This window comes from Mirounga leonina, unplaced genomic scaffold, assembly GCF_011800145.1.
Source record: "Mirounga leonina isolate KUSES-001 unplaced genomic scaffold, KU_Mleo_1.0 Mir_180, whole genome shotgun sequence".
In the NCBI taxonomy this organism is placed as follows: Eukaryota; Metazoa; Chordata; class Mammalia; order Carnivora; family Phocidae; genus Mirounga; species Mirounga leonina.
In genome coordinates this window covers 35,447,256-35,470,859 of record NW_023270469.1, presented here as the reverse complement: position 1 = coordinate 35,470,859, position 23,604 = coordinate 35,447,256, and the positions used below count along the sequence as shown (strand labels likewise).

Sequence of the window (23,604 nt, the reverse complement as noted above, 5' to 3'; positions counted from 1 at the left end):
ATATGGAACAATAACTATGGGAATTCAAGAAGGCCTCTAATCATGTGATTCATCCAGTTCAATTCAATAAATATTTATTGAGAACCTCTTAGTACTGGCATCAGGGATATAGAGTGAGCATGTATTGGAATAACTTGTCCCTTCTATAGTAGTAGATTTCTTGTTTTTATCAGTGAGGAGTAAAAGGGAATTTTAAGATGAAGAAAATATCATCTGAAGTTAAAGATGTAACTTAAATTTCAAAGTTGCTTGAAAATGTATCAAATATGGATTTATAAATAAGATAAACATACAGATTATTGTACTCTGAGAACTCTTGCTCTCTTAGGAGCCCCCAAATTAATGTTTTAGTAATTTACTGATAAACCACAGATTTTTATCAGTAATTCACTGATAAACTCCAAAGGTTTGCATATATTTTGTATGTTCCTATACAAGGCTGTCTGTTTGCTCTCCCATGCCTACTTGCTCTAGCCCTTCCTGTCCTCATCTTTTCTACATGCATATGTGAGTATAATGAATATACAAATCTTATGAACCTATGGGACTATTTGACCCTCTACAATACAAGGTCTTCACATTCTGCTTAGTTCTTAATTATCTTGTGGAACATGTTAGCTCTTGGGATTTTGGTTATTTACTGCTTCTTTGTACATACTTTCTTATTAGTTTAATAGCCTCTGTACCTTGGAGCCTTCATAAACTACTCCTTAGGCTGGGGCGCCTGGGTGGCTCAGTCGTTGGGCGTCTGCCTTCGGCTCAGGTCATGATCCCAGGGTTCTGGGATCGAGCCCCACATCGGGCTCCCTGCTTGGCGGGAAGCCTGCTTCTCCCTCTCCCACTCACCCTGCTTGTGTTCCCTTTCTCGCTGTGTGTCTCTCTGTCAAAGAAATAAATAAAATCTTAAAACAAACAAAAAACAAAAAAACAAAGAAAAAAAACTACTCCTTAGGCTTTCAGAGACTTGTTCCTGACTGAAAATTTGCAACTCTTAACACGTCCTCTATCTATACCATTAGCTGCTTACCCTGAGCTAATGCAGGAGAGGATTCTAAAGTTGCAGTCATTAGAATTAGTGAACTTAAACTTGCTCTATTTCCAAAGTAGGACATTCATTAATAAAATGCAGATGGAAGATACTGATCTTTCCTTGGGCTAAGGTTTTACTTTTGAAAATTTTGTGTATTTTCTGCTAGAACCCAAGACCCATAGAAAAATGAAAGTATGCTGTTTATGTTTTAATTTTGTGTCAATATTCAGTATTGAGTGCTACATAAAATACTTTTTGAAAAAAATCAATATATATTGCCTGATGCAGTGATATTTTTAGAGACATTAATGTGACTACACATAAAGCTATTGTTTAAGCTATTGTAAACATCATATATTCCAGATAGGTTTGAAATCTTGCATAAAATTGTTGTATCTGTGAGAAAATAAGTTGGCCAAATGCTACATTATTAGACAATAGAGTTTTTATATAGCTTTTGAAAATTAAGTTATATTATTTCAAGAGGAAATGTTCTATTTGAATCCTATAACTTGGGATGGTCTCTCCTTATAATTTAGGATAAATGGATCTTTCTAATCAGTATTCTGTAACCTAAAAAAAGAAATTGAACCAATTTGATCTTTTTAAAAGTCTGGACCTCCCTATTTACTTTAAAAGCAGTTTAGGAGCACCTGGGTGGCTCAGTTGATAAGCGTCTGACTCTTGATTTCAGCTCAGGTCATGATCTTGGGGTTGTGAGATCGAGCCCCATGTAGGGCTCTGCTTTCAGCGAGGAGTCTGCTTCTCTCCCTCCCTCTCTTCCTCTGCCCCTCCCCCTGCTGGTGCTCCCTCTCTAAAATAAATTAAAAAAAAAAAAGCAGTTTAGAAAACAAATTCCCAATTGATCGAATACGTAAATACGAAATTTTTTTTACATCATAAAAAGCTTAGCAGAAAATTGAGGTGACTCTGTATGTAACCTAGGAGTGTCAAACCCTTTTTATTTTATTATTTTTAAGTTTTTATTTTAATTCTAGTTAGTTAACATACAGTGTAACATTAATTTCAGGTGTATAGTATAGTGATTCAACACTTCCATACAATACCCGGAGCTCATTACAAGTGCACTTAATCTCCATCATCTATTTCACCCATCCCCCACCCCCTCCCTTCTGGCAACCATCAGTTTGTTCTCTATAGTTAAGAGTCTGTTTCTTGGTTTGCCTCTCTCTCTTTTTTCCCTTTGCTCATTTTGTCAAAAACCTTTTTAAAAAGAAAGAAAAACTAAAACCAAGTTTGGAAAGAGATATATTTGACTCTTGAAAGTTTTTATATTATAGTGTTGGTATACTAATGAAAACTCAGGAGAAAATACTTGAAATGAAATATTAAATAGCAAACAAAATACACAAATAGCTTTTAGAAGTTGATGACAAAAACACTAACAAACAATAGCAAATGGCAATAGGATGTAGGCAATTCGCAGAAGAGCAAATCCAAATGGCCAGTTTGCAAAGATTTTCAGACTCATGAATTGTATGAGAAATGAAAAACAAAAGTGAGATACTATTAGATTGGAAAATCTTTTTTTTTTTTTTTTTTCTGTGAGAGAGAGCACAAGCAGAGGGGCCGAGGGAGAGGGAGAGAAAGAATCCTAAACAGGTTCCATGCTCAGCACAGAGCCCAACACAGGCCTCGATCTCATGACTCTTGAGACCATGGCCTAAGCCAAAATCAAGAGTCAGACACTCCATCGACTGAGCCTCCCAGGTGCCCCTGGAAAAACTTTTAAAAGAATGGCGCACTTATATCTAGGAGGAATATGAATTGTTTTAGCCTTTTAAAAAATGCAGTTTGCTATTATTTAGTAAAAAGTACATTTATTGCTGAACTTAATAGTACTGGGAATTTAGATTAGATGCAGGCAAACTTCTTCTATAAAGGGCCAAATGGTAAAAATTTTAGACTTTTGCAGACCATTTAGTTTTTGTCACAACTGCTCAAATCTACATGATATCACTGAATGCGGAGTTAGAAAGAGACATGTTGTAACATGCTGTTGCATGGTATTTCCAATGTACAGATCTATAGATATAAGCCAATTCAAGAGCCTATATAATTAGGAAGTGATGAGTTTTGAATATTTATTACCTTTGTTTTTGATAATTATCCAGTTGTTTTTATAATTTAATTTTCACTTATGTGTTTCATAACCAGCTCCCAGAATTCCTGAAAATTTAACACTTGACTCTCTCCAACCAGTATTAGTTGGTTCTAGCACACTATTGCTGTATCTATGTATAAGGATGTTTTGCAGATTGTTTATGATGGCAAAAATAGAAAACAAATTATATACTCACTGATAGAGGAATAATTGAATAAGTTGTGCTGTATTAAAACCCAGGAATATATAGCAGTCAAAGAACCATTGCCTTTTTTGATTTCCATGTGTGTTGTCAAATGAGATGAACAAGAAGCAAAAAATGGTCTATTTCATGACTCCATTTTTATAAAAAAAGCAATGAAAGACTCTTCCCTCATTTATGCATATATGTTTCGTTATATAGATATGGAAAAAGTGTGGTTACCTGGGAATGAGGACAGAAGAGGGCAAGAAGTGAGATAAGGGAAAAAAGGATGATAAAAACAGCATGTATGTTATGACTCCACGTCTGGTAAATTTTATTAATGTTTATAAATATTGCTTAAAGAAATGCTTGAAAGGAATGTACCAAAATGTTAGCAATGCCTGTTTTAGGCTGATGGAATGTTGTATTTTTTTTAATCTTAAAAGAAATTATTTTAATTGAGGGAGAAGATCAGAATCCTGTAGGCCTTTCTAAGGATTTAGATTTGTAATAAAATTCCCTATCTCATGAAAGGGCATACTTGGATCAGTGTTCAATAAAATCTACCCTGTTATCTATATACCTTCTTCAACTAAACCTTTTCATGTATATCACTGCAAAAAAAACCTTGGTATGTAGTATCTTGTTTCATAAGACACATGTATAAGCTTTTGAGCTCTGATAATATGTCTGTAGGTAACGTATATATGTGTATGACTTCATGTTCTCCTAGATTTCAGTTGTTATCTTCCTATTCAGATGGCAGTTCATTATTTGAAATTGCTGTTATTTTCAGAGATTGCAATGCAGGAGTTTCTGTTTCTCTCAGCCCCTCGGGGGACTGAATTTTCCTATCCTTTGTCTTTTAAGAAACTCACCACTCTAACTGGAGTTACTCTTATTCAAAACCTTATCTTACCTTTCCTACTAATCTGTGAGTCCTGGTAGCCTACTAGATGTATAGTCCAGAGTTTCATGCATACACTGTATGTATTAACTGAATGAATAAATAATGGTATTTTAGTCTATCACCATACATGAAAAAATGATAAAGCTACTTAAGGGTTCATGAAAGTCTTGATTAATAACATTTTTGTATATACCCTATTAAAGGGCTTTCAATCATATAATGAAAAATTGTGTGCCCAAATAATAGACTATTGATACGGTTTTGGTTTGCTGATCTGTTTTCCACCTTGACTTCCCTTTTGAGTCCTCATTTTTATTCTTTTAGTGGTTGCTATTTGAATTACCAGTACTATTTTGTGATTGCTTAAGAGCCTCCCCATAACACTCAGAATTTTGTCGGTATTTTATAGTGCCAAATTCATCAAGTTTGTACCTTTGTTATGCTCTTAGTTTTGTTTTCATCTCATGGAAATTTCTTAGGAAACTCCTTGTTTAATCTCCTAAATAATGACCCTTTTCTCTTTCATGATAAAGCTAAATATTACTCTTCAAGGAACAACTTCTGCCTCTTCTTGTATTGTTCTTTGTCAGTGAATGTCTTTGACAATAATGTGTTCTGAAATGAAGAGTAGGTTGGCTGTATTTTTCTAATAGCAAGAGAATTGACAGGGAAAAATCAGATCAACATGTTTAAACTCATCTTTACAAATGGAAAAAGATAATTTTTATTTTACTTTGTGATGTTTGAATATAGGAGTAATTTGACTGGGAGAAACAGGAAAAGGAAGAATTCACATTTAAAAACTTCATTTCATTTTGAACTCTAAACTTTTATTAGCGTTTTCTCTAATTTTACATATTTTTCATTGTCTTTGGGAATTCATGCTCTATTGATTGCTTTCTCCTCCACATTTTTATTTGTATTGAAGCTTTTCAGGTGTCTAATTCTTGGTTAAAATGTTACCATTGATTACTTTTCCTTTGACTCCAGATTTGTGGTACTGTTTGCCATAAATTGTGTGGAACATACTTGTTTAATTTTATGCAGTTACTTCAGAAGCAATACAATGGTGATTACTAAAATGTTAACATTTATCTAGGCAAGCTGTTCTTAATTCACCATGGGCTTTCTTTGAAGATATGAGAAAGTATAAGAAAATATTGATTCTTAGTGAGTTAGGTGATTTTACTTTAATACTTTTCTGCTATGCTTTGAACATCTCTTTTAGCTCTTACTGCATAGGTTTTATTTTCCTGAAAAGTCTGGTTTTCCTTTTGTTTATTTATTGTAGCTTTTACCAAAGTCCACTGGTGATTTCATTGAGAAACATTAGATAACAGAATCATTTTAGTCTTTTTTTGGGAGGTGAGAGGCACCTTAGATGTAATAGCACTTTTTTTTTACCCTAAAACCCATGATACAATGTCATTAAAACAATCTTTCAAAATAAACTTGCTTACAATTATTATGGTAGATATACAGGTGGATTTCAGTCTTATATATTCTATTTCAATTTGTATCCATATGCACATGTATTGTTTTAACTAATGAAAGTATATGCAACTTCTGGTGACTTTTTCTTATATAAAGCAAAATATTAGCTTTTCCAATAATAGAATTCTAAATAAAAATAGAAATCTCATTCATCTACAGTCCTTCCACCTCAGCAAAGGTGTCTCCTTTTATTTTTGTATATATGTATTCACAATTTAAAGTTGTGATGATTTGTACGTGATTTTATTTTATTAATTATTGAATGAGCTTCACAGAGAGGTTGTCGATTCCCAGAGCTTAGCACCTAACGTGTAAGTAGTGGCCATATTACTTTTTCCAAACTGCCGGGTTGCCCATATACTTATACCTACCCAGAGCTATTGAATGCAGGGAGGCAGAGGGCATGGCCGGGCCGGGCCCTTGCCTCTTGTGCAGAACTCCTGATGCTTTCCTGTCTAGGTTGGTAGGCCTCCCCATTCTACCCTTTGGGACCATTCTGCTTGGTATCATTATGAAGACTCTTTTTTAGAAAATCTCTTCACTCCAGTCATTTCATATTCCTGTTTTGATGCATAAATCATCTCTCTTTTCAACAGAAGATAATGAGATTATTGCCTTAATGTATAGATGCTTTCCTTTCTTCCTTCATAATGTTTATTATCTCTCTAAACATAAAGGGATTCCAAATACCTTGGCTTTATACTAGCATACTGGACATAGCACTTTTATGAACATAAGTGCTTTAATTTTTTTAGAAAAAGATTCTTAATGCATGCCAACACATTCCCCTTCCAACCCCAGGTAAATTTTAGGGCCACTCTTGTGCTGTGTTGTTAGACTATATGACGTATATTACCTGAATCCAGAGGTGGATTTGTTGTGACCTTGAGATTTTATAATTTCTGAATGCTTTTAACAAGAATGAGAGCCAGTACTTAGTCTGATGGCTGAAGGTCCAGATGTCTTCCTTTCAGTCAGTAGTTGAAAATGTGCACTAGTCAAGTGAACAATTTTCTGTATCCATTTTGTGGAAAATTATCATAATTATTGTGTATTCTGTAGCTTTTGAGCAGTATGCTCTGCTAATACCTTGTAGTAGTTTTCATGGCTGAGAAGTAGAAATGGTTTCTGCTTTAGTCAGATAATAAGGCATGAGTTTTATCTACCTAGGAGAAAATGGAGGCTTCAGAATTTCAGTATGAAAACTGTCTGAATATTCATGGAGTGGATGACTTTGGAACATGTCAGCATTATCTTTTTTCCTTGAGGTTTTTGGGATATGATCATTTGACAGAAAATTGCCTGATCATGAGCATAAAGAATAAGGTTTGGATTTCAGGGCATTTAAGTAGATATTTCTCAAAAGGAGCTGAAATGACTGAACTTGTGACTAGCACATAAGTATTACTGGTATTTGAGTTGTTGGGACCAGTATATATATGTGTGTGTGTGTGTGTGTGTGTGTGTGTATGTATATATGTCAGGGGTGAGGGTAGGGGTTCCCATAACATTTAAGACCCTTCTATACTTGTTACGAGGGCACTTTCTTCTCTCTCTTTCCCTCCCAAAAATTTGACCAGGAATACAATGTGGTAGTTCACATATAAAAATGAATGTTAGATTGCTAAGTAGTGCTTTTTCATTTATTTAGAAGTTTTCTTTGTTTTTTTCAGGGAAAATGATTGAATTTGATGAGTTTTCATTTTTCTTTTAGGCTCAGTTTATGAACCTCTTAAAAGCATTAATCTTCCGAGACCTGATAATGAAACACTGTGGGATAAACTGGATCATTATTACAGAATTGGTAAGCAAAACTTGAGGAAAACATGTCCTTAGGTAGTTATCATTAGTATTTATTCTGCCTTATATTGCGTATATTATGTGCATGATGATATTCTTTCATTTGGATGTTGGGGTAGTTTCATTGCTGAGGTAGCTATATATTCCAATTACATATTGATACTGGGATAAAAGAATTCCAGCAAGTCATCTGTCCCTTGATTAATTTTAAAACCGTCACCAAGTGCTCGCTTCGGCGGCACATACTAAAACCGTCACCAATTTCCTCTGTGTCCTTTTAGCCCTCCTAAACATTGCCAGATTTGAGAACTAGAGGCTATTTCTCGATTACTACTTAATAAAGATTTTGTAGTATTCCTCACTCATTTACCTGTACATGGTTCCCAAGTAGTCCTAAGCCTTTATTTTGTATTTTTTTTTATTTTTTATTTTTAATTTTATTACGTTATGTTAGTCACCATACAATGCATCATTAGTTTTTGATGTGGTGATCCACGATTCGTTGTTTTCATATAACACCCAGTGCTCCATGCAGTACGTGCCCTCCTTGATACCCATCACCGAGCTAACCAATCCCCCCTCCCCTCTAAAACCCTCCCCCCTCCCCTCTAAAACCCTGTTTGTTTCTCAGGTCCATAGTCTCTCATGGTTCATCTCTCCCTCCAATTCCCCCCCCCATTTTTCCCTTCCTTCTCCTAATGTCCTCCATGCTATTCCTTACATTCCACAAGTAAGTGAAACCATATGATAATTGACTTTCTCTGCTTGACTTATTTCACTTAGCATAATCTCCTCCAGTCCCATCCATGTTGTTGTAAAAGTTGGGTATTCATCCTTTCTGATGGCTGAGTAATATTCCATTGTATATATGGACCACATCTTCTTTATCCATTCATCTGTGGAAGGGCATCTCGGCTCTTTCCACAGTTTGGCTATTGTAGACATTGCTGCTATGAACATTGGGGTGCATATGGCCCTTCTTTTCACTACATCTGTGTCTTTGGGGTAAATACCCAGAAGTGCAATTGCTGGGTCATAGGGTAGCTCTCTTTTAAAATTTTTGAGGCACCTCCACACTGTTTTCCAAAGTGGCTGTACCAACTTGCATTCCCACCAACAGTGTAAGAGGGTTCCCCTTTCTCCACAACCTCTCCCAACATTTGTTGTTTCTCTCCCTGTCCACTTTTTAAGCCTTTAAATCTATTTCTAATTCACTGAGATACAAAAGATAATCTCAAGTTACTCTTACTAATAACAGGTCACTATTTTATTTGTTATTGTTTGTTTTGCCAAGAGCAGCAGATTTTGTTTTATAATGTGAGTAATTGACTTGAGATATGTATACACAGGACTCCTCTTTGTTCATCAGACTGTAAGTTAGAAAAGCCTATTAATTTTTGCCAGTTTGCTTCTTGTGCCATTTATATGGTCTTGTATGGCAAATAATATAAAATTTAATTTATTTATTTCTCCTCTAAGATAAGGATTTTTTTGTTGTTTGTGTTAACCTCATGTAAAACCTTAATTCATCTTATTTTGGTCACAATTCTGGAATATATTCTTATGTGTCCCTTTTATTATCATTGTGGCCATAACTAGGTAAAGAAATTTAAATACCTTTTTGAAGAAATGTCAGTCGCTTACTTCAGACTATAAGGACCAATTCTTTACTCGGGGAAAAAGGATAAAGGCCCTGGTATTCAGAAAAAAATGGTAATGTTAACATTAGTTTTGTCTGAGAAAAAACAAATTTAATTCTTTAATCTCTTTGAAGGAGCAGAGTGTTTTAGGTCCTTATAAAACTAAAAGAGGGTGTCATATGTCAATCTAGATGAGAGTAATTTAATATATTTTGTGGAAAAACATTTATAGGTAGGAATAAAATAGCTTTTAAGAAATGTAATTTTGGTGGGTGTATTTTTATATTTTAAGACTCTTTTATAAAAGGTAATAAAGCATTAATTTCAGACTTCTTCTATTTAAGTAAAATGTTCTCCAAATATTTATGTACTTATTTTCATGTCATATAAGGATGGGTTTGATTTTGAAATGTTAAACATATCTCTACCCTGTATAATATAATATGTAAAGTAAAATGAATACATTCCTCTGAAGACAAGACACAAGTTAGTCATCAGTGGAAAACAAGATTCAGGTTTATTTAGCAGTTGAGTTGGCCTTGGATTTAGCGACTAATGCCACTCTTTGGTGTATATTTGCTTTGTTTCCCTATTGAACTTGTTGAAAATATGCGTCTTTTTATTGGTCTTTTTTTTTTTTTTTTCTGTACTTAATGTTGCCTTACAATACTACCGTTAGGTAGGATATGCTAAAAGGTTTTTAATTGCTAGTTAGCTTGGTCCTTTCCTCAAAAGTGGAAATACCCTTCCTTCAGGGTGGATTCCCACTTAAACTGGAGTGAACTACATGAAGCAGTTTTTGCCTGCTAAAAAGTTGCATATTATAGGTAAATTTAGGAACAATAGAATTGTCAGAAGTAGGATGAAGAAACTAAAGATTAAGATCTTCAGCCCAAGGAAAATGGATGGCTGTACAATTCATTCTTTTTCTTATGTTCCATTCCAGTCAAATCAACATTGCTACTGTATCAAAGTCCAACCACAGGTCTCTTTCCCACTAAAACATGTGGTGATGATCAGAAGGCAAAAATCCAGGACAGTCTGTACTGCGCTGCTGGGGCCTGGGCTTTGGCTCTTGCATACAGGTAAGCTGGTGTGTGCTCTTCTAGTACCTTTCAGTCTGGGTAATAGGGTTTTGTTAGCCCAAGACAAATTGGGCGGCTCTCTTTTGGCTCTGCTGCTGATTCACAATGTGATCTGTAGCTGCTCACATCTCTTTTTAGGCCTCTAAACATTTAAATTTTCCTAAGGGTTTACACAAGACTAGTTCTAACATTTTATGACTTTGTCACCAAAATTTTTTCATCTCTAGGTATTTAAATCATCATTCATCTTTGGCAGAATGATCTCCCCATTCTCCTTGAGTTGGTTGCTTTCAGTCAGAGGGACTTGAAGGCTAATTGAATTTTGCAGATGATAAAACTGGGGCCCAGGTAGTTAACAGATATATCCAAAGTTACACAACTAGTTAATGATAGAGCAGGGCTAGGGCCCATTCTACCCTACTCCAGTTTAGTGTTTTAGCCCCTACAATTTCACTGAGGTATCACTTGTTAAATCAGGGTGTAAATCAAATAATTATTTTATAAAGTAAAAAAAAAGAAAATCCCTTCAGAATACAAAATATCTTCTTACTTTATTTTGTTATATATGGAAAACATTCAACGTGTGTCCTGACTCATAGTCTGTGGTAATACATTTTAACTGTTATTAAGATTAGGTTTCTTGGGGCGCCTGGGTGGCTCAGTTGTTAAGCAACTGCCTTCGGCTCAGGTCATGGTCCCAGGGTCCTGGGATCGAGTCCCATATCGGGCTCTCTCCTCTGTGGGAAGCCTGCTTCTCCCTCTCCCACTCCCCCTTGCTTGTGTTCCCTCTCTCACTGTGTCTCTCTCTGTGAAATAAATAAATAAAATCTTTAAACAAAAAAAAATAAGATTAGGTTTCTGAATATTAATTTTCTGAAGGTGAGACATATGCATATACTTCTGATTTGAAAATTGTATCTTTCACATGAACATGATTCCTCTGTCTTAAATTATTGATGTGTTGCATTTGTAAAAGGAAATCAAATACTGAGATAATATGAAGTAATCACCTTTAACACAGTCGTTTGCTTATCTACAAGCATTTCTTTACATATTCTATGTGAGCACAGTAAAGCTTCAATGAGTGTCAAACTACTACTGGTCTTAAGACAAAAAAAAAAAAAAAGTATAGAGGACAGCAGTAGTACCTTAACCAAGTGGTCAAGCTAGTAGTAGGTGCTTCACTGTGATATAGTGGTAAGTGCACATCATGCATGTTGACTTCTTACCATAATGATAAAACAGATCTACCTGTGAATAAACAATCAGATAATGCCAAATTGTTGCTACTTACAAGACAACTTGCCTGGACTCTAAAAATGTAGCTATCAGAGTAGATTAGAAAATAAATATGAGATGGCGGAGGAGTAGGGGACCCTATTTCAACCGATCCCCTGAACTAAGCTGGATATCTGCCAGACCACTCTGAACACCCACGAAATCAGCCTGAGATGTAAGATGATATATCTGGATCTCTACAAACAGAATATCTCTGGCGGTTGGTCTCAAGGTATGGAGCGGGGAGCCATGATTCTGTGGGCAGATTTAGGAAGATAAATGGAAGGGGGAGGGAACCTCTGGGATCCTGCTCTGTGGGAGCGCAAAGCGTCCCGTGCTGGGGACCAGGCACAGACTCGCAGACCAGTAGCGGCAGGGAAAGGACTTTAGGGCAGTCCCCCAGACTCAAACCTGGAGCCGCGGGGTGTGCATGTGAAGTGGGGGTGGCTTGCAGTTTTATAGCACAAAGGGCAGAGACGTGCCTGGACCTGGCACCGGAAGCACTGCTGTGGGGCGCACAACCCAGTAGGCTGCGGTTTTAGCTGCACAGACAGAAACGGAGACAGTGTGGCCTGGAGAGCTCAGTGGAGAGCAGACTGTGATCTCTCTGTTCTGAGAGAGAGGTTTGGATACAATCACTTCTGCTGTGACACTTGGAAGAGATGCGGAAAGCCGCCGGGGAAAGCCCCAAGAGAACAAAAGCTCCCCAAAACCGGTTCTCACTGAGCCCATCCCTCAGGGCAACTCTCCCCAAGCAGGGCTTTCTGAGTAACAGTGCAGCAGGCCCCTCCGCCAGAAGACAGGCTGGAAGAACAAGAGGCCGAGAACCCTAAGGTCCCTATAAAACAGGTGCATCTTGCTTGGGTTGTGGTCAGTAATTTGGACTCTACATTCCCTCAACCACCCTCAACAGAATGACTAAGAGGGGGAACTCCCAACATAGGAAAGATTCAGAGACTGTGACCTCTGACACAGAACTAATGGATATGTATATAAGCAAGATGTTGTAAATAGACTCCAGGGTAACAGTTATAAAGACAAGAGCTAGGATGGAGAAAACCATTAGTGGCAAAATAGATTCTCTAAGGGCAGAAATGAAAGCTAATCAGGCAGAACTTAAAAATCCTAACAATGAGATCCAATCTAATCTAGATACTCTAAGAGCTAGGGTAAACGAGGCAGAAGAATGAATTAGTGATCTAGAAGACAAACTGATAGAAAAGAAGGAACAGGAGGAGGCCTGGAACAAACAGCTGAAAAGAGAATTAGGGAAATAAATGACAGCATGAAATGTTCCAGTGTCAGAATTATTAGGATCCTTGAGGGGGTGGGGAGAGAGAGAGGACTAGAAGATATATTTGAGCAAATCGTAGCTGAGAACTTCCCTAATCTGGGGAATGAAACAAGCATTCATGTCCTAGAGGCAGAGAGGACCCCTCTCAAGATCAAGGAAAACAGACCAATGCCCCAGTGTGTAGTAGTAAAACTCACAAATTTCAGAACCAAGGAAACCATCTTAAGGGCAGTTAGGGGGAAGAGATTCCTTATGTAGTGGAAGGAACATCAGAATAATGTCAGACCAGTCCACAGAGACCTGGCAAGCCAGAAAGGGCTGGCAAGACATATTCAGGGTACTAAATGAGAAGAACATGCAGCCAATAATACTTTATCTGGCAAGGCTGTCATTCAGAATGGATGGAGAGATACAGAGCTTCCAGGACTGGCAGAAACTGAAAGAATATGTGGCCACTGAGCCAGCCCTCCAAGAAATATTAAGGGGGGGTTCTATAAAAGGGGAAACACCCCAAGAGTGATATAGAACAGAAATTTACAGAGACGATCTGTAGAAGCAAGGATTTCACATTATGACAATAAAATCATATCTTTCAATAATCGCTCTCAATGCAAATGGCCTAAATGCTCACATAAAACGGCACAAGGTTGCAGATTGGGTAAAAAGACAGGACTCATCCATATGCTGTCTACAAGAGACTCATTTTGAACCTAAAGATACATCCAGACTGAAAGTGAAGGGATGGAGATCCATCTTCTATGCCAGCGGACCTCAAAAGAAAGCTGGGGTAGCAATTCTTATATCAGACAAATTAGATTTTAAACTAAAGTCTGTAATTAGAGACACAGAAGGACACTATATCATTCTTAATGGGTCTATCCAACAAGAAGATCTAACAATTGTAAATATCTATGCCCCCAACATGGGAGCAGCCATCTACATAAGCCAACTGTTAACCAAAATAGAGAGTCATATTGATAATAATACGTTAATTGTATGAGACCTCAATACTCTACTCTCAGCAACAGACAGATCATCTAAGCAGAAAATCAACAAAGAAATAAGAGCTTTGAATGACACATTGGACCAGATGGACCTCATAGATAAATATATAGAACAATCCACCCTAAAACAACAGAATACTCATTCTTCTCGAGCATATATGGAACTTTCTCCAGAACAGACCAATACTGGGTCACAATTCAGGCCTCAGCTGATATCAAAAGATTGAGATTATTCCCTGCATATTCTTAGACCACAATGCTTTGAAACTGGAACTCAATCACAAGAAAAAGATAGGAAGACATTCAGATACTTGGAAGCTAAAGATCATCCTGCTCAAGAATGTTTGGATCAACTAGGAAATCAAAGAAGAACTTAAACAATTCGTGGAAACCAATGAGAACGAAAACACATCGGTCCAAAACCTATGGGATATGGCAAAGGCGGTCCTAAGGGGGAAATACATAGACATCCAAGCCTCACTGAAAAAAATAGAAAAATACCGAATACACAAACTATCTTTACGTCTTAAAGAATGGGGAATGAACAACAAATTAAGCCTAACTCATCCATGAGAAGGGAAATAATCAAGATTAGAGCAGAGATCAATGAATTAGAAACCACAAATAGAATAGAACACATCAATGAAACTAGAAGTTGTTTTTTGAAAGAATTAGTAAGATTGATAAACCATTGGCCAGACTTATCCAAAAGAAAAGAGAAAGGACCCAAATTAATAAAATTATGAATGAAATGGGAGAGATTACAACTAACACCAAGGAAATAGAAATAATTATTAGAAATTATTATCAACAACTATATGCTCATAAATTAAGCAACCTGAAAGAAATGGGTGCCTTCCTAGAAACCTGTAAACTACCAAGACTGAAACAGGAAGAAATTGACAACCTGAATAGACCAGTAACCAGTAACAAGATTGAAGCAGTGATCAAAAACCTACCAAAAAACAAGAGTCCAGGACCTGGTGGATTCCCTGGTAATTCTAACAACATTCAAAGAAGAAATAATACCTATTCTCCTGAAGTTATTTCAAAAAATAGAAACAGAAGGAAAAAGCCCAGACTCATTCTATGAGGCCAGCATTACCTTGATCCCCAAACCAGGCAAAGACCCCTTCAAAAAGGAGAATTTCAGACTCATATCCTTGATGAATATGGATGCCAAAATTCTCAGCAAGATCAAAGCTAATAGGAGCCAGCAGTACATTAAAAGGATTATCCACCACAACCAGGTGGAATTTATCCCTGTGATGCAAGGGTGGTTCAACATTTGCAAATCAGTCGATGTGCTAGAACACTTTAATAAGGAGAGAGAAGAACCATATGGTCCTCTCGATGCAGAAGAAGCATTTGACAGAATACAGCATCCTTTCCTTATTAAAACTCTTCGGAGTGTAGGGATAGAGGGAACATAACTCAATATCATAAAAGTCATCTATGAAAAGCCCACAGCAAATATCATTTTCAATGATGAAACATTGAGAGTCTTTCCCTTAAGATTAGGAACACGTCAAGGATGCCCACTCTCACCACTGTTTTTCAACATAGTACTAGAAGTCCTAGCAACATCAACTAGACAATAAAAAGAAATAAAAGGTATTCATATTGGCAAAGAAGAAGTCAAACTCTCTCTCTTCACAGATGACATGATACTTTATGTGGAAAACCCAAAAGACTCCACCCCCAAATTACTAGAACCCATACAGCAATTCAGTAATGTGGCAGGATGCAGAATCAATACACAGAAATCAGTTGCTTTCTTATACACCAACAATGTTACTGCAGGAAAAGAAATTAGGAAATCAATTCCATTTACAATAGCACCAAAAACCGTAAGATATCTTGGAATAAGTCTAACCAAAGAGGTAAAGGATCTATACTCTACTAACTACAGAACACTTATGAAAGAAATTGAAGAATATTCAAAAAGATGGAAAAATATTGTATGCTCATGGATCGGAATAATAAACATTGTTAAAATGTTTATGCTGCCCAGAGCAATCTATACCTTCAATGCCATCTCATTCAAAATACCAATGGCATTTTTCAAAGTGCTGGAATAAACAATCCTAAAATTTGTATGGAACCAGAAAAGACCCCGAATCACCAAGGAAATGTTGAAAAACAACGCTGGGGACATCACATTGCCTGATTTTAAGCTATATTACAAAGCTGTGATCATCAAGACAGCATGGTACTGGCACAAAAACAGACACATAGACCAATGGAACAGAATAGAGAGCCCAGATATGGACCTTCAACTCTTGTTAAATAATCTTCGACAAAGAAGGAAAAAATATGCAATGGAAAAAAGAGAGCCTCTTTAATCAATGACGCTGGGAAAATTGGACAGCTATATACAGAAGAATGAAACTCGACCATTCTCTTACACCATACACAAAGATAAACTAAAAATGGATGAAAGACCTCAATGTGAGGCAGGAACCCATCAAAATCCTAGAGGAAAACATAGGTAGGAACCTCTTCAACATCGGCCACAGCAACTTCTTTCAAGACACATCTCCAAAGGCAAGGGACACAAAAGCAAAAATGAACTATTAGGACTTCATCAAGATAAAAAGCTTCTGCACAGCAAAGGAAACAATGAACAAAACAAAGAGGCAATCCACGAAATGGGAGAAGATATTTGCCAAAGACACTACAAAGGGCTGATTTCAAGATCTGTAAAGATCAACACCCGAAAAACAAATAATCAAGTTTAAAAATGGGCAGAAGACATGACCAGTCACTTCTCCAAAGAAGACATACCAGTGGCTAACAGACACATGAAAAAATGTTCATCATCATTCACCATCAGGGAAATTCAAATCAAATCCATATTGAGATACCATCTTACACCAGTTAGAATGGCAAAAATTGACAAGGCAAGAAACGACAAATGTTGGAGAGGTTGTGGAGAAAGGGGAACCCTCTTGCACTGTTGGTGGGAATGCAAGTTGCTACAGCCACTTTGGAAAACAGTGTGGAAGTTCTTCAAAAAATTAAAAATTGAGTTACCCTATCACCCATCAATTGCACTACTGGGTATTTACCCCAAAGACACAGATGTAGTGAAAAGAAGGGCCACATGCACCCCAATGTTCATAGCAGCAATGTCCACAATAGCTAAACTGTGGAAAGAGCTGAGATGCCCTTTAACAGATGAATGGTTAAAGAAGATGTGCTTCATATATACAATGGAATCTTACTCAGCCATCAGAAAGGGTGAATACCCAATGTTTGCATCAACATGGATGGAACTGGAAGGGATTATGCTAAATGAAGTAAGTTAAGCAGAGAAAGTGAATTATCATATGGTTTCACTTATTTGTGGAACATAAGGAATAGCATGGAGGACTTTAGGAGAAGGAAGTGAAAAATGAAGTGGGGGAACATCGGAGGGGGAGATGAACTATGAGAGACTATGGACTCTGAGAAATGAACTGATGGTTTTAGAGGGGGGTGGGGTGGGGGGTATGAGTTAGCCCAGTGATGGGTTTTAAGGAGGGCATGTACTGCATGGAGCACTGGGTGTTATACGAAAATAATGAATCATGGATCACTACATCAAAAACTAATGATTTAGTGCATGGTGACTAACATAACATAGTAATAAAAAAGTGAAGACAAAATGAAGACTTTTTCAGAAAAAAAAAAATAAGTATGAATATAAGTAGAGTAAGAAAGACTAAAGAAATATGACAACCAGGAAGTTGGTAGAGTGAATGATCCTGAAGTCACTATGTCTCACAGACTCTCCAAGATAATAGCCACCTCAATGAAATTAACAGTGAAAATGACCTGATGACTGACAGAACAGACTTTACACAGTTAATTGTGGAGAGGAGGCCACTTCGATAAGAGTGGAAAGGGTAGAAACATGATTGGGAGCCAAAACCCTGTGAGACGAACTACATAGGAGAGGGACACCATGAACACAAAGAAGTGAGAGGATCAGACTCCACACCAGGCACCCTAGGCACAGGACACCCACAGTGGGAAGATCAGTCTCATATCATTGGGCTTTGAAAACCAGTGGAACTTAACTTATGCCATTTTTACAATTAGCAGGGTTTAATTTTCTCTTTAAAAATTAGTAGGTTTTGCTCTGGAAGAGCTGGAGGGTGAAAGGAAACCAAGTTCCTGCCTTTAAAGATTCAGCATAAGTAACATGTTCGAAATACAGTATAGAAGGAATTGTTTGAAAAGCCTGTGGGGTGTTCATAAAGAGATTTATTTATTAATGTCAGAACAGGTGCTGGAGGGGCATGGATCTTTAAGAGACTTCTCCAGGAACAAAATAGGTGGCAGGTGCTATTTCTTTCCCCCTACACAACCTAGGAAGTGGGACACATGGAGAACCAGCACAAACACTCTCCACTTACCTTGCTAGCACCAAGTGCCCTGCCTTGCCCTTGTGTTCTCCTGGGGATCTGCCCCATCCAACCAGCTCCATTTGGCAAGCATGTCTCCAAAACACCTCCTGCTCCAACATACCCTACAAGTACTTCTTGCAGGGACTGGCACTATTTTACAGTGACTCCTGCCCTGGAGAGCGGGGAAGATAACCACATACCCTAGTGAGTCCACAGTCCCTGCAGCTAGCAGCACAGAGACAGTGCCTTGCCAATCATGAGACTGCAGCCTTGTCAGACAGACTGGGCGCAGGCATCTGGCTTGACTGCCAGCCTCAATCACTAATGAAAACCTGTCAGGGGACAAGGAAGGAAGACCAACCTGCAGGTCAGTGTGACCAGCCCCAGCAGGTGGGCTGAGGGCAGGTATCTGGTCTGATAGATGACACTATTCCAGTAGAACTCCAATGCAGCTGCACACTGGGCCTTTAACAGTACAGAGGCAAAACCCTACTTGGTGCATCCAGAAAGGCAAAGTGGGTCATTGCAACCAATAGTACTGAAGACAAATACAGCTCAGCCATAATAGTAGGGCACATGCAACCCACTTACGAGACACCTCTAAATAAATCACCTGATTTTGGTGAATAGGGGGCATTGTGCTGTAGGGCATTGCAGGACCTTTTCTTCATAAGGCCACTATTTTCAGGAGCAGGAGATGTAGCTGACTTTTCTAATACATGGATACAAACAGAGTTAGACAAAATGAGGAGATAGAGAAATATAACCCAAATGAAAGAATAGGAAAACAACCACAACAATAGACCTAAGAAATGGAAATAAGCAATATGTCTGATAAAGAATTCAAAGTAATGGTCATAAAGATACTTCCTGGACTTGAGAAAAGAGTGGAGGCTTTCAGTGAGGCCTTCATCAAAAAGAAAATATAAAAAAGAACCAGTCAGAAATGAAGAAGTCAATAATTGAAATAAAAAATACAGTGAAGGGAATCCATAGATTAGAGGAGGAAGAAGAATGCATCAGCAACCTGGAAGACAGGGTAAAGGAAAGCAACTTGGCTGAACAGCAAAAAGAAAAAAAGTGTAATAAAAAAATGATAGTAAGTTAAGGGATTTCAGCAACATGATCACATGTGATATGGTCACATTATAGGGATCCTAGGAGGAGAAGAGAGAGAAAAGGGGCAGAAAATTTATTTGAAGAAATAAACTGAAAAACTTCCCAAATCTGGGGAAGAAAACACATCCAGATTTGGGAATCACAGAGAACCCCAAGTGAAACTAACCTGAAGAGGTCCACACCAAGACACATAAATAAAATGGCAAAAAGTAGTGACTGAGAATTTCAAAGGCAGCAAGAGAAAATAAAACAATTACAAATAAGGGAAACCTCATAAGGCTATCAGCTGATTTTTCAACAGAACTTTTGCCGGCTGACAGGGGACTCAAAATCGGAAATGAAGAAGTAACAACCAATACTACAAAAATAAAACATTATATTGATGTATGTTCCCTCTAAAACTACTTTGTTGACAGCTTTTATCATGAATTGATATTCTTCTTCAGATGCTTTTTCTGCATCTATTGAGATGATCATATAGTTTTTATCCATTCTCTTGTTAATGAGATATATCACATTAATTGATTTGGAAATATTGAACCACTCTTGCCTCCCTGGAATATATCCCACTTGATCATCGTGAATGTTTCTTTTTTGTTGTTGAATGTATAGTTGGATTCAGTTTGCTAATATTTTCTTGAGGATTCTTGCAACTGTGTTCATCAGAGATATTGGCCTGTAATTTTATTCCTTTTAGTGTTTTATCTGGGTTTGGTATTAGGGTACTGCTGGCCTCATAGAATGAATTTGGAAGCTTTCCTTCATTTCTGTTTTTTGGAATAGTTTGAGAAGAATAAGTATTAACTGTTCTTTAAATGTCTGGTAGAATTCATCTTTGAAAGCCATCTGGTCCTGGACTTTATTGTTGGGAGTTTTTTGATTACTCAGTTCCATTGCTAGTAATTGGTCTGTTCAAATTTTCTACTTCTTCCTGCTTCAGTTTTTTTATGTTTTGTGTTTCTAAGAATTTATCCATTTCTTCTAGGTTGTCCAATTTGTTGGCGTATAGTTTTTATAATATTCTCTTAAAATCTGTGGGTTTTTTTTTTTTTTTTTTTTGAGTCTCACTAAAGATTTACCTACTTTCTTGAGATTTACAAAGAGCCATCTCCTGGTTTCATTAATCTATTGGGTTTTTTTTTTTTTTAGTCTCTTTCATTTATTTCTATTCTAGTCTTTACTATTTCTTCTACTGGCTTTCTTTGTTCTATGTTTTCTAGCTCCTTTAGTTGTAAGATTAGGTTGTTTATTTGAAATTTTTCTTTTATTTTTTTATTATGTTATGTTAATCACCATACATTACATCACTTGTTTTTGATGTAGTGTTCCATGATTCATCGTTTGCTTGTAACACCCAGTGTTCTATTCAGTACATGCCCTCTTTAATACCCATCACCATGCTAACCCATCCCCCCACCCCCATCCCCTCTAGAACCCTCAGTTTGTTTTTCAGAGTCCATTGTCACTCATGGTTCATCTTCCCCTCCGATTTACCCCCTTTGTTCTTCCCCTCCTGCTATCTTCTTTTTTTTTTCTTAACATACATTGCATTATTTCTTTCAGATGTGCAGATCTGTGATTCAACAGTCTTGCACAATTCACAGCACTCACCATAGCACATACCCTCCCCAGTGCCTATCACCCAGCCACCCCATCTCTCCCACCCCCCCCACTCCAGCAACCCTCAGTTTGTTTCCTATGATTAGGAATTCCTCATATCAGTGAGATCATATGATACATTTCTCTCTCTGATTGACTTACTTCGCTCAGCATAACACCCTCCAGTTCCATCCACGTTGTTGCAAATGGCAAGATCTCATTCCTTTTGATGGCTACATAATATTCCATTGTATATATATATACTACATCTTCTTTATGCATTCATCTGTCGATGGACATCTTGGCTCTTTCCACAGTTTGGCTATTGTGGACATTGCCACTATAAACATTGGGGTGCACGTACCCCTTCGGATCGATAGGGATTGCTTTAAATGTGTAGAGTGCTCTAGGTAGCATTGACATCTTAACAATATTTGTTCTTCCAATCCATGAGCATGGAACATTTTTCCATTTCTTTGTGTCTTCCTCAATTTCTTTCATGAGTATTTTATAGTTTTCTGAGTAGATTCTTTGCCTCTTTGGTTAGATTTATTCCTAGGTATCTTATGGTTTTGGGTATGATTATAAATGGGATTGACTCCTTAATTTCTCTTTCTTCTGTCTTGCGGTTGGTATATAGGAATGCCACTTATTTCTGTGCATTGGTTTTATATCCTGTCACTTTACTGAATTCCTGTATGAGTTCTAGCAGTTTTGGGGTGGAGTCTTTTGGGTTTTCCACATAAAGTATCATATCACCTGCAAGGAGTGAGAGTTTGACTTCTTCTTTGCTGATTTGGATGCCTTTGATTTCTTTTTGTTGTCTGATTGCTGTGGCTAGGACTTGTAATACTATGTTGAATAGCAGTAGTGATAGTGGACATCCCTGCCGTGTTCCGTCCTTAGGGGGAGAGCTCTCAGTTTTTTCCCATTGAGAATGATGTTAGCTGTGGGGTTTTCATAGATGGTGAAATTTTTCTCGAGGTAGGCCTACATTGCTATCATTGCCCCTCTTAGAACAGGTTTTGCTCTATGCCCCAAATTTTCTACCTTTGTGTTTTCATTTTTTTTTAAGATTTATTTATTTATTCGAGAGAGAGAAAGAGCATGAATAGGAGGGGCAGAGGGAGAGGGAGAGAGAATCTCAGACTCCACACTGACTGCAGAGGACTGGATCTCGCAACCCTGACATCATGACCTTAGCCAAATCCAAGAGGCAGACACTTAACTGAGCCACCCAGACACCCCATGTTTTTTTTTTTCAGTTTCATTTGTTGCATGTTATTTTTTATTTTGTTTGTTGGATGTCCCATTCATTCTTTAAAAGAGTAGAGCTTTTTCTCTTAGATCAGGAACAAGACAAAGGTGTCCATTCTCACCAGTTCAATTAATGTAGTAATGGAAGTCTTAGCCATAGCAATTAGTCAAAAAATTGAATTAAAAGGTATCCAAATTGGAAAGGAAGAAGTAAAACTTTAAGTGTTTGTTGATGAAATGCTATATATAGCAAACAAGAACTATTAAAGCTTTACCAAACAACCCCTAGAGGTGATAAATGAACTCAGTAAAATCTGAGAATACACAATTAATATATAAAAATCTATTGACTGTCTATACTCTAATAATGAAGTACAGCAAGAAAAATTAAGGAAACTATCTCAATTATATTTGCACAAGGAAGAATAAAATTCCTAGGAGTAAACCTAACCAAGGAGATAAATGACCTGTACTTCAAAAACTGTAACACTGCTGAACAAAAGTGAAGATGACACAAACAAATAGAAAAATATTCCATGCTCATGGATTAGGAGAACCGATATTGTTAAAATGTTCATACTATCCAGAGCATCCACAGATTTGATGAAATTCCTATTAGATTACCAACAACATTTTTCACAGAACTAGAACAGATAATCCTAAAACTTGTTTGGAACCACAAAAGACCCCAAATAGCCAAAGCAATGTTGAGAAGGAAGAACAAGTTGGCAGTATCACAATAGCGGAGTTCAAGATACAGTACAAAGCTGAAGTAATGAAAACAGTATGGTACTGTCACAACAGTAGTCACATAGATCAATGGAACAGAATTGAAAGGCCAGAAATAAACCCACATCTGTATGGTCAGTTAATCTGCAACAAAGGAGACAATAATGTATAATCAGAAGAAGGCAGTCTCTTCAGTAAATGGTGCTGGGAAAACTGGACAGCTACATGCAAAAGAATGAAAACTGGACCAGTTTCTTACACCATACACAAAAATAAACTGAAAATGAATTAAAGACCTAAATGTGAGACCTGAAACCATAAAACTTCTAGAAGAAAATGTAGGCAACAAGGTTTTAAAATATGGCCATAGCAATATTTTTCTAGGTAAGTATCGTCAATCAAGGGAACCAAAAACAAAATTAAACTATTAGGACTACACGAAAATAAAAAGCATATGCGTAGGAAAGGAAACCAGCAACAAAGCAAAAAGGCAACGTATGAATGGGAAAACATTTTTGCAGGTGATATATTTAATTTGAGAAGGGGTTAATATCTAAAATACATGAAGAATGTACACAATTAAACACAAAAAACCAAATAGTTAAATTTAAAACTAGGCACAAGTCCAGAATGGACTTTTTCAATGAAGACATACGCATGGC

General features: G+C 37.1%; 1 protein-coding gene across 5 annotated transcripts in view; it reads left to right on the top strand.

Moving 5' to 3' along the window:
- Positions 1-23,604, top strand: part of PHKB (phosphorylase kinase regulatory subunit beta) — a 314,667-nt gene that overhangs the window by 46,763 nt on the left and 244,300 nt on the right. For 4 of the 5 annotated variants that reach the window (XM_035025274.1, XM_035025277.1, XM_035025275.1 and 1 more), the window contains 2 exons: positions 7,458-7,547; positions 10,130-10,268. In XM_035025274.1, the coding sequence (XP_034881165.1) occupies positions 7,458-7,547; positions 10,130-10,268 (229 nt within the window). Of the gene's footprint in view, positions 1-3,558; positions 3,667-7,457; positions 7,548-10,129; positions 10,269-23,604 lie in introns of all 5 variants that reach the window. The other variant, XM_035025278.1, reaches the window with a different exon arrangement.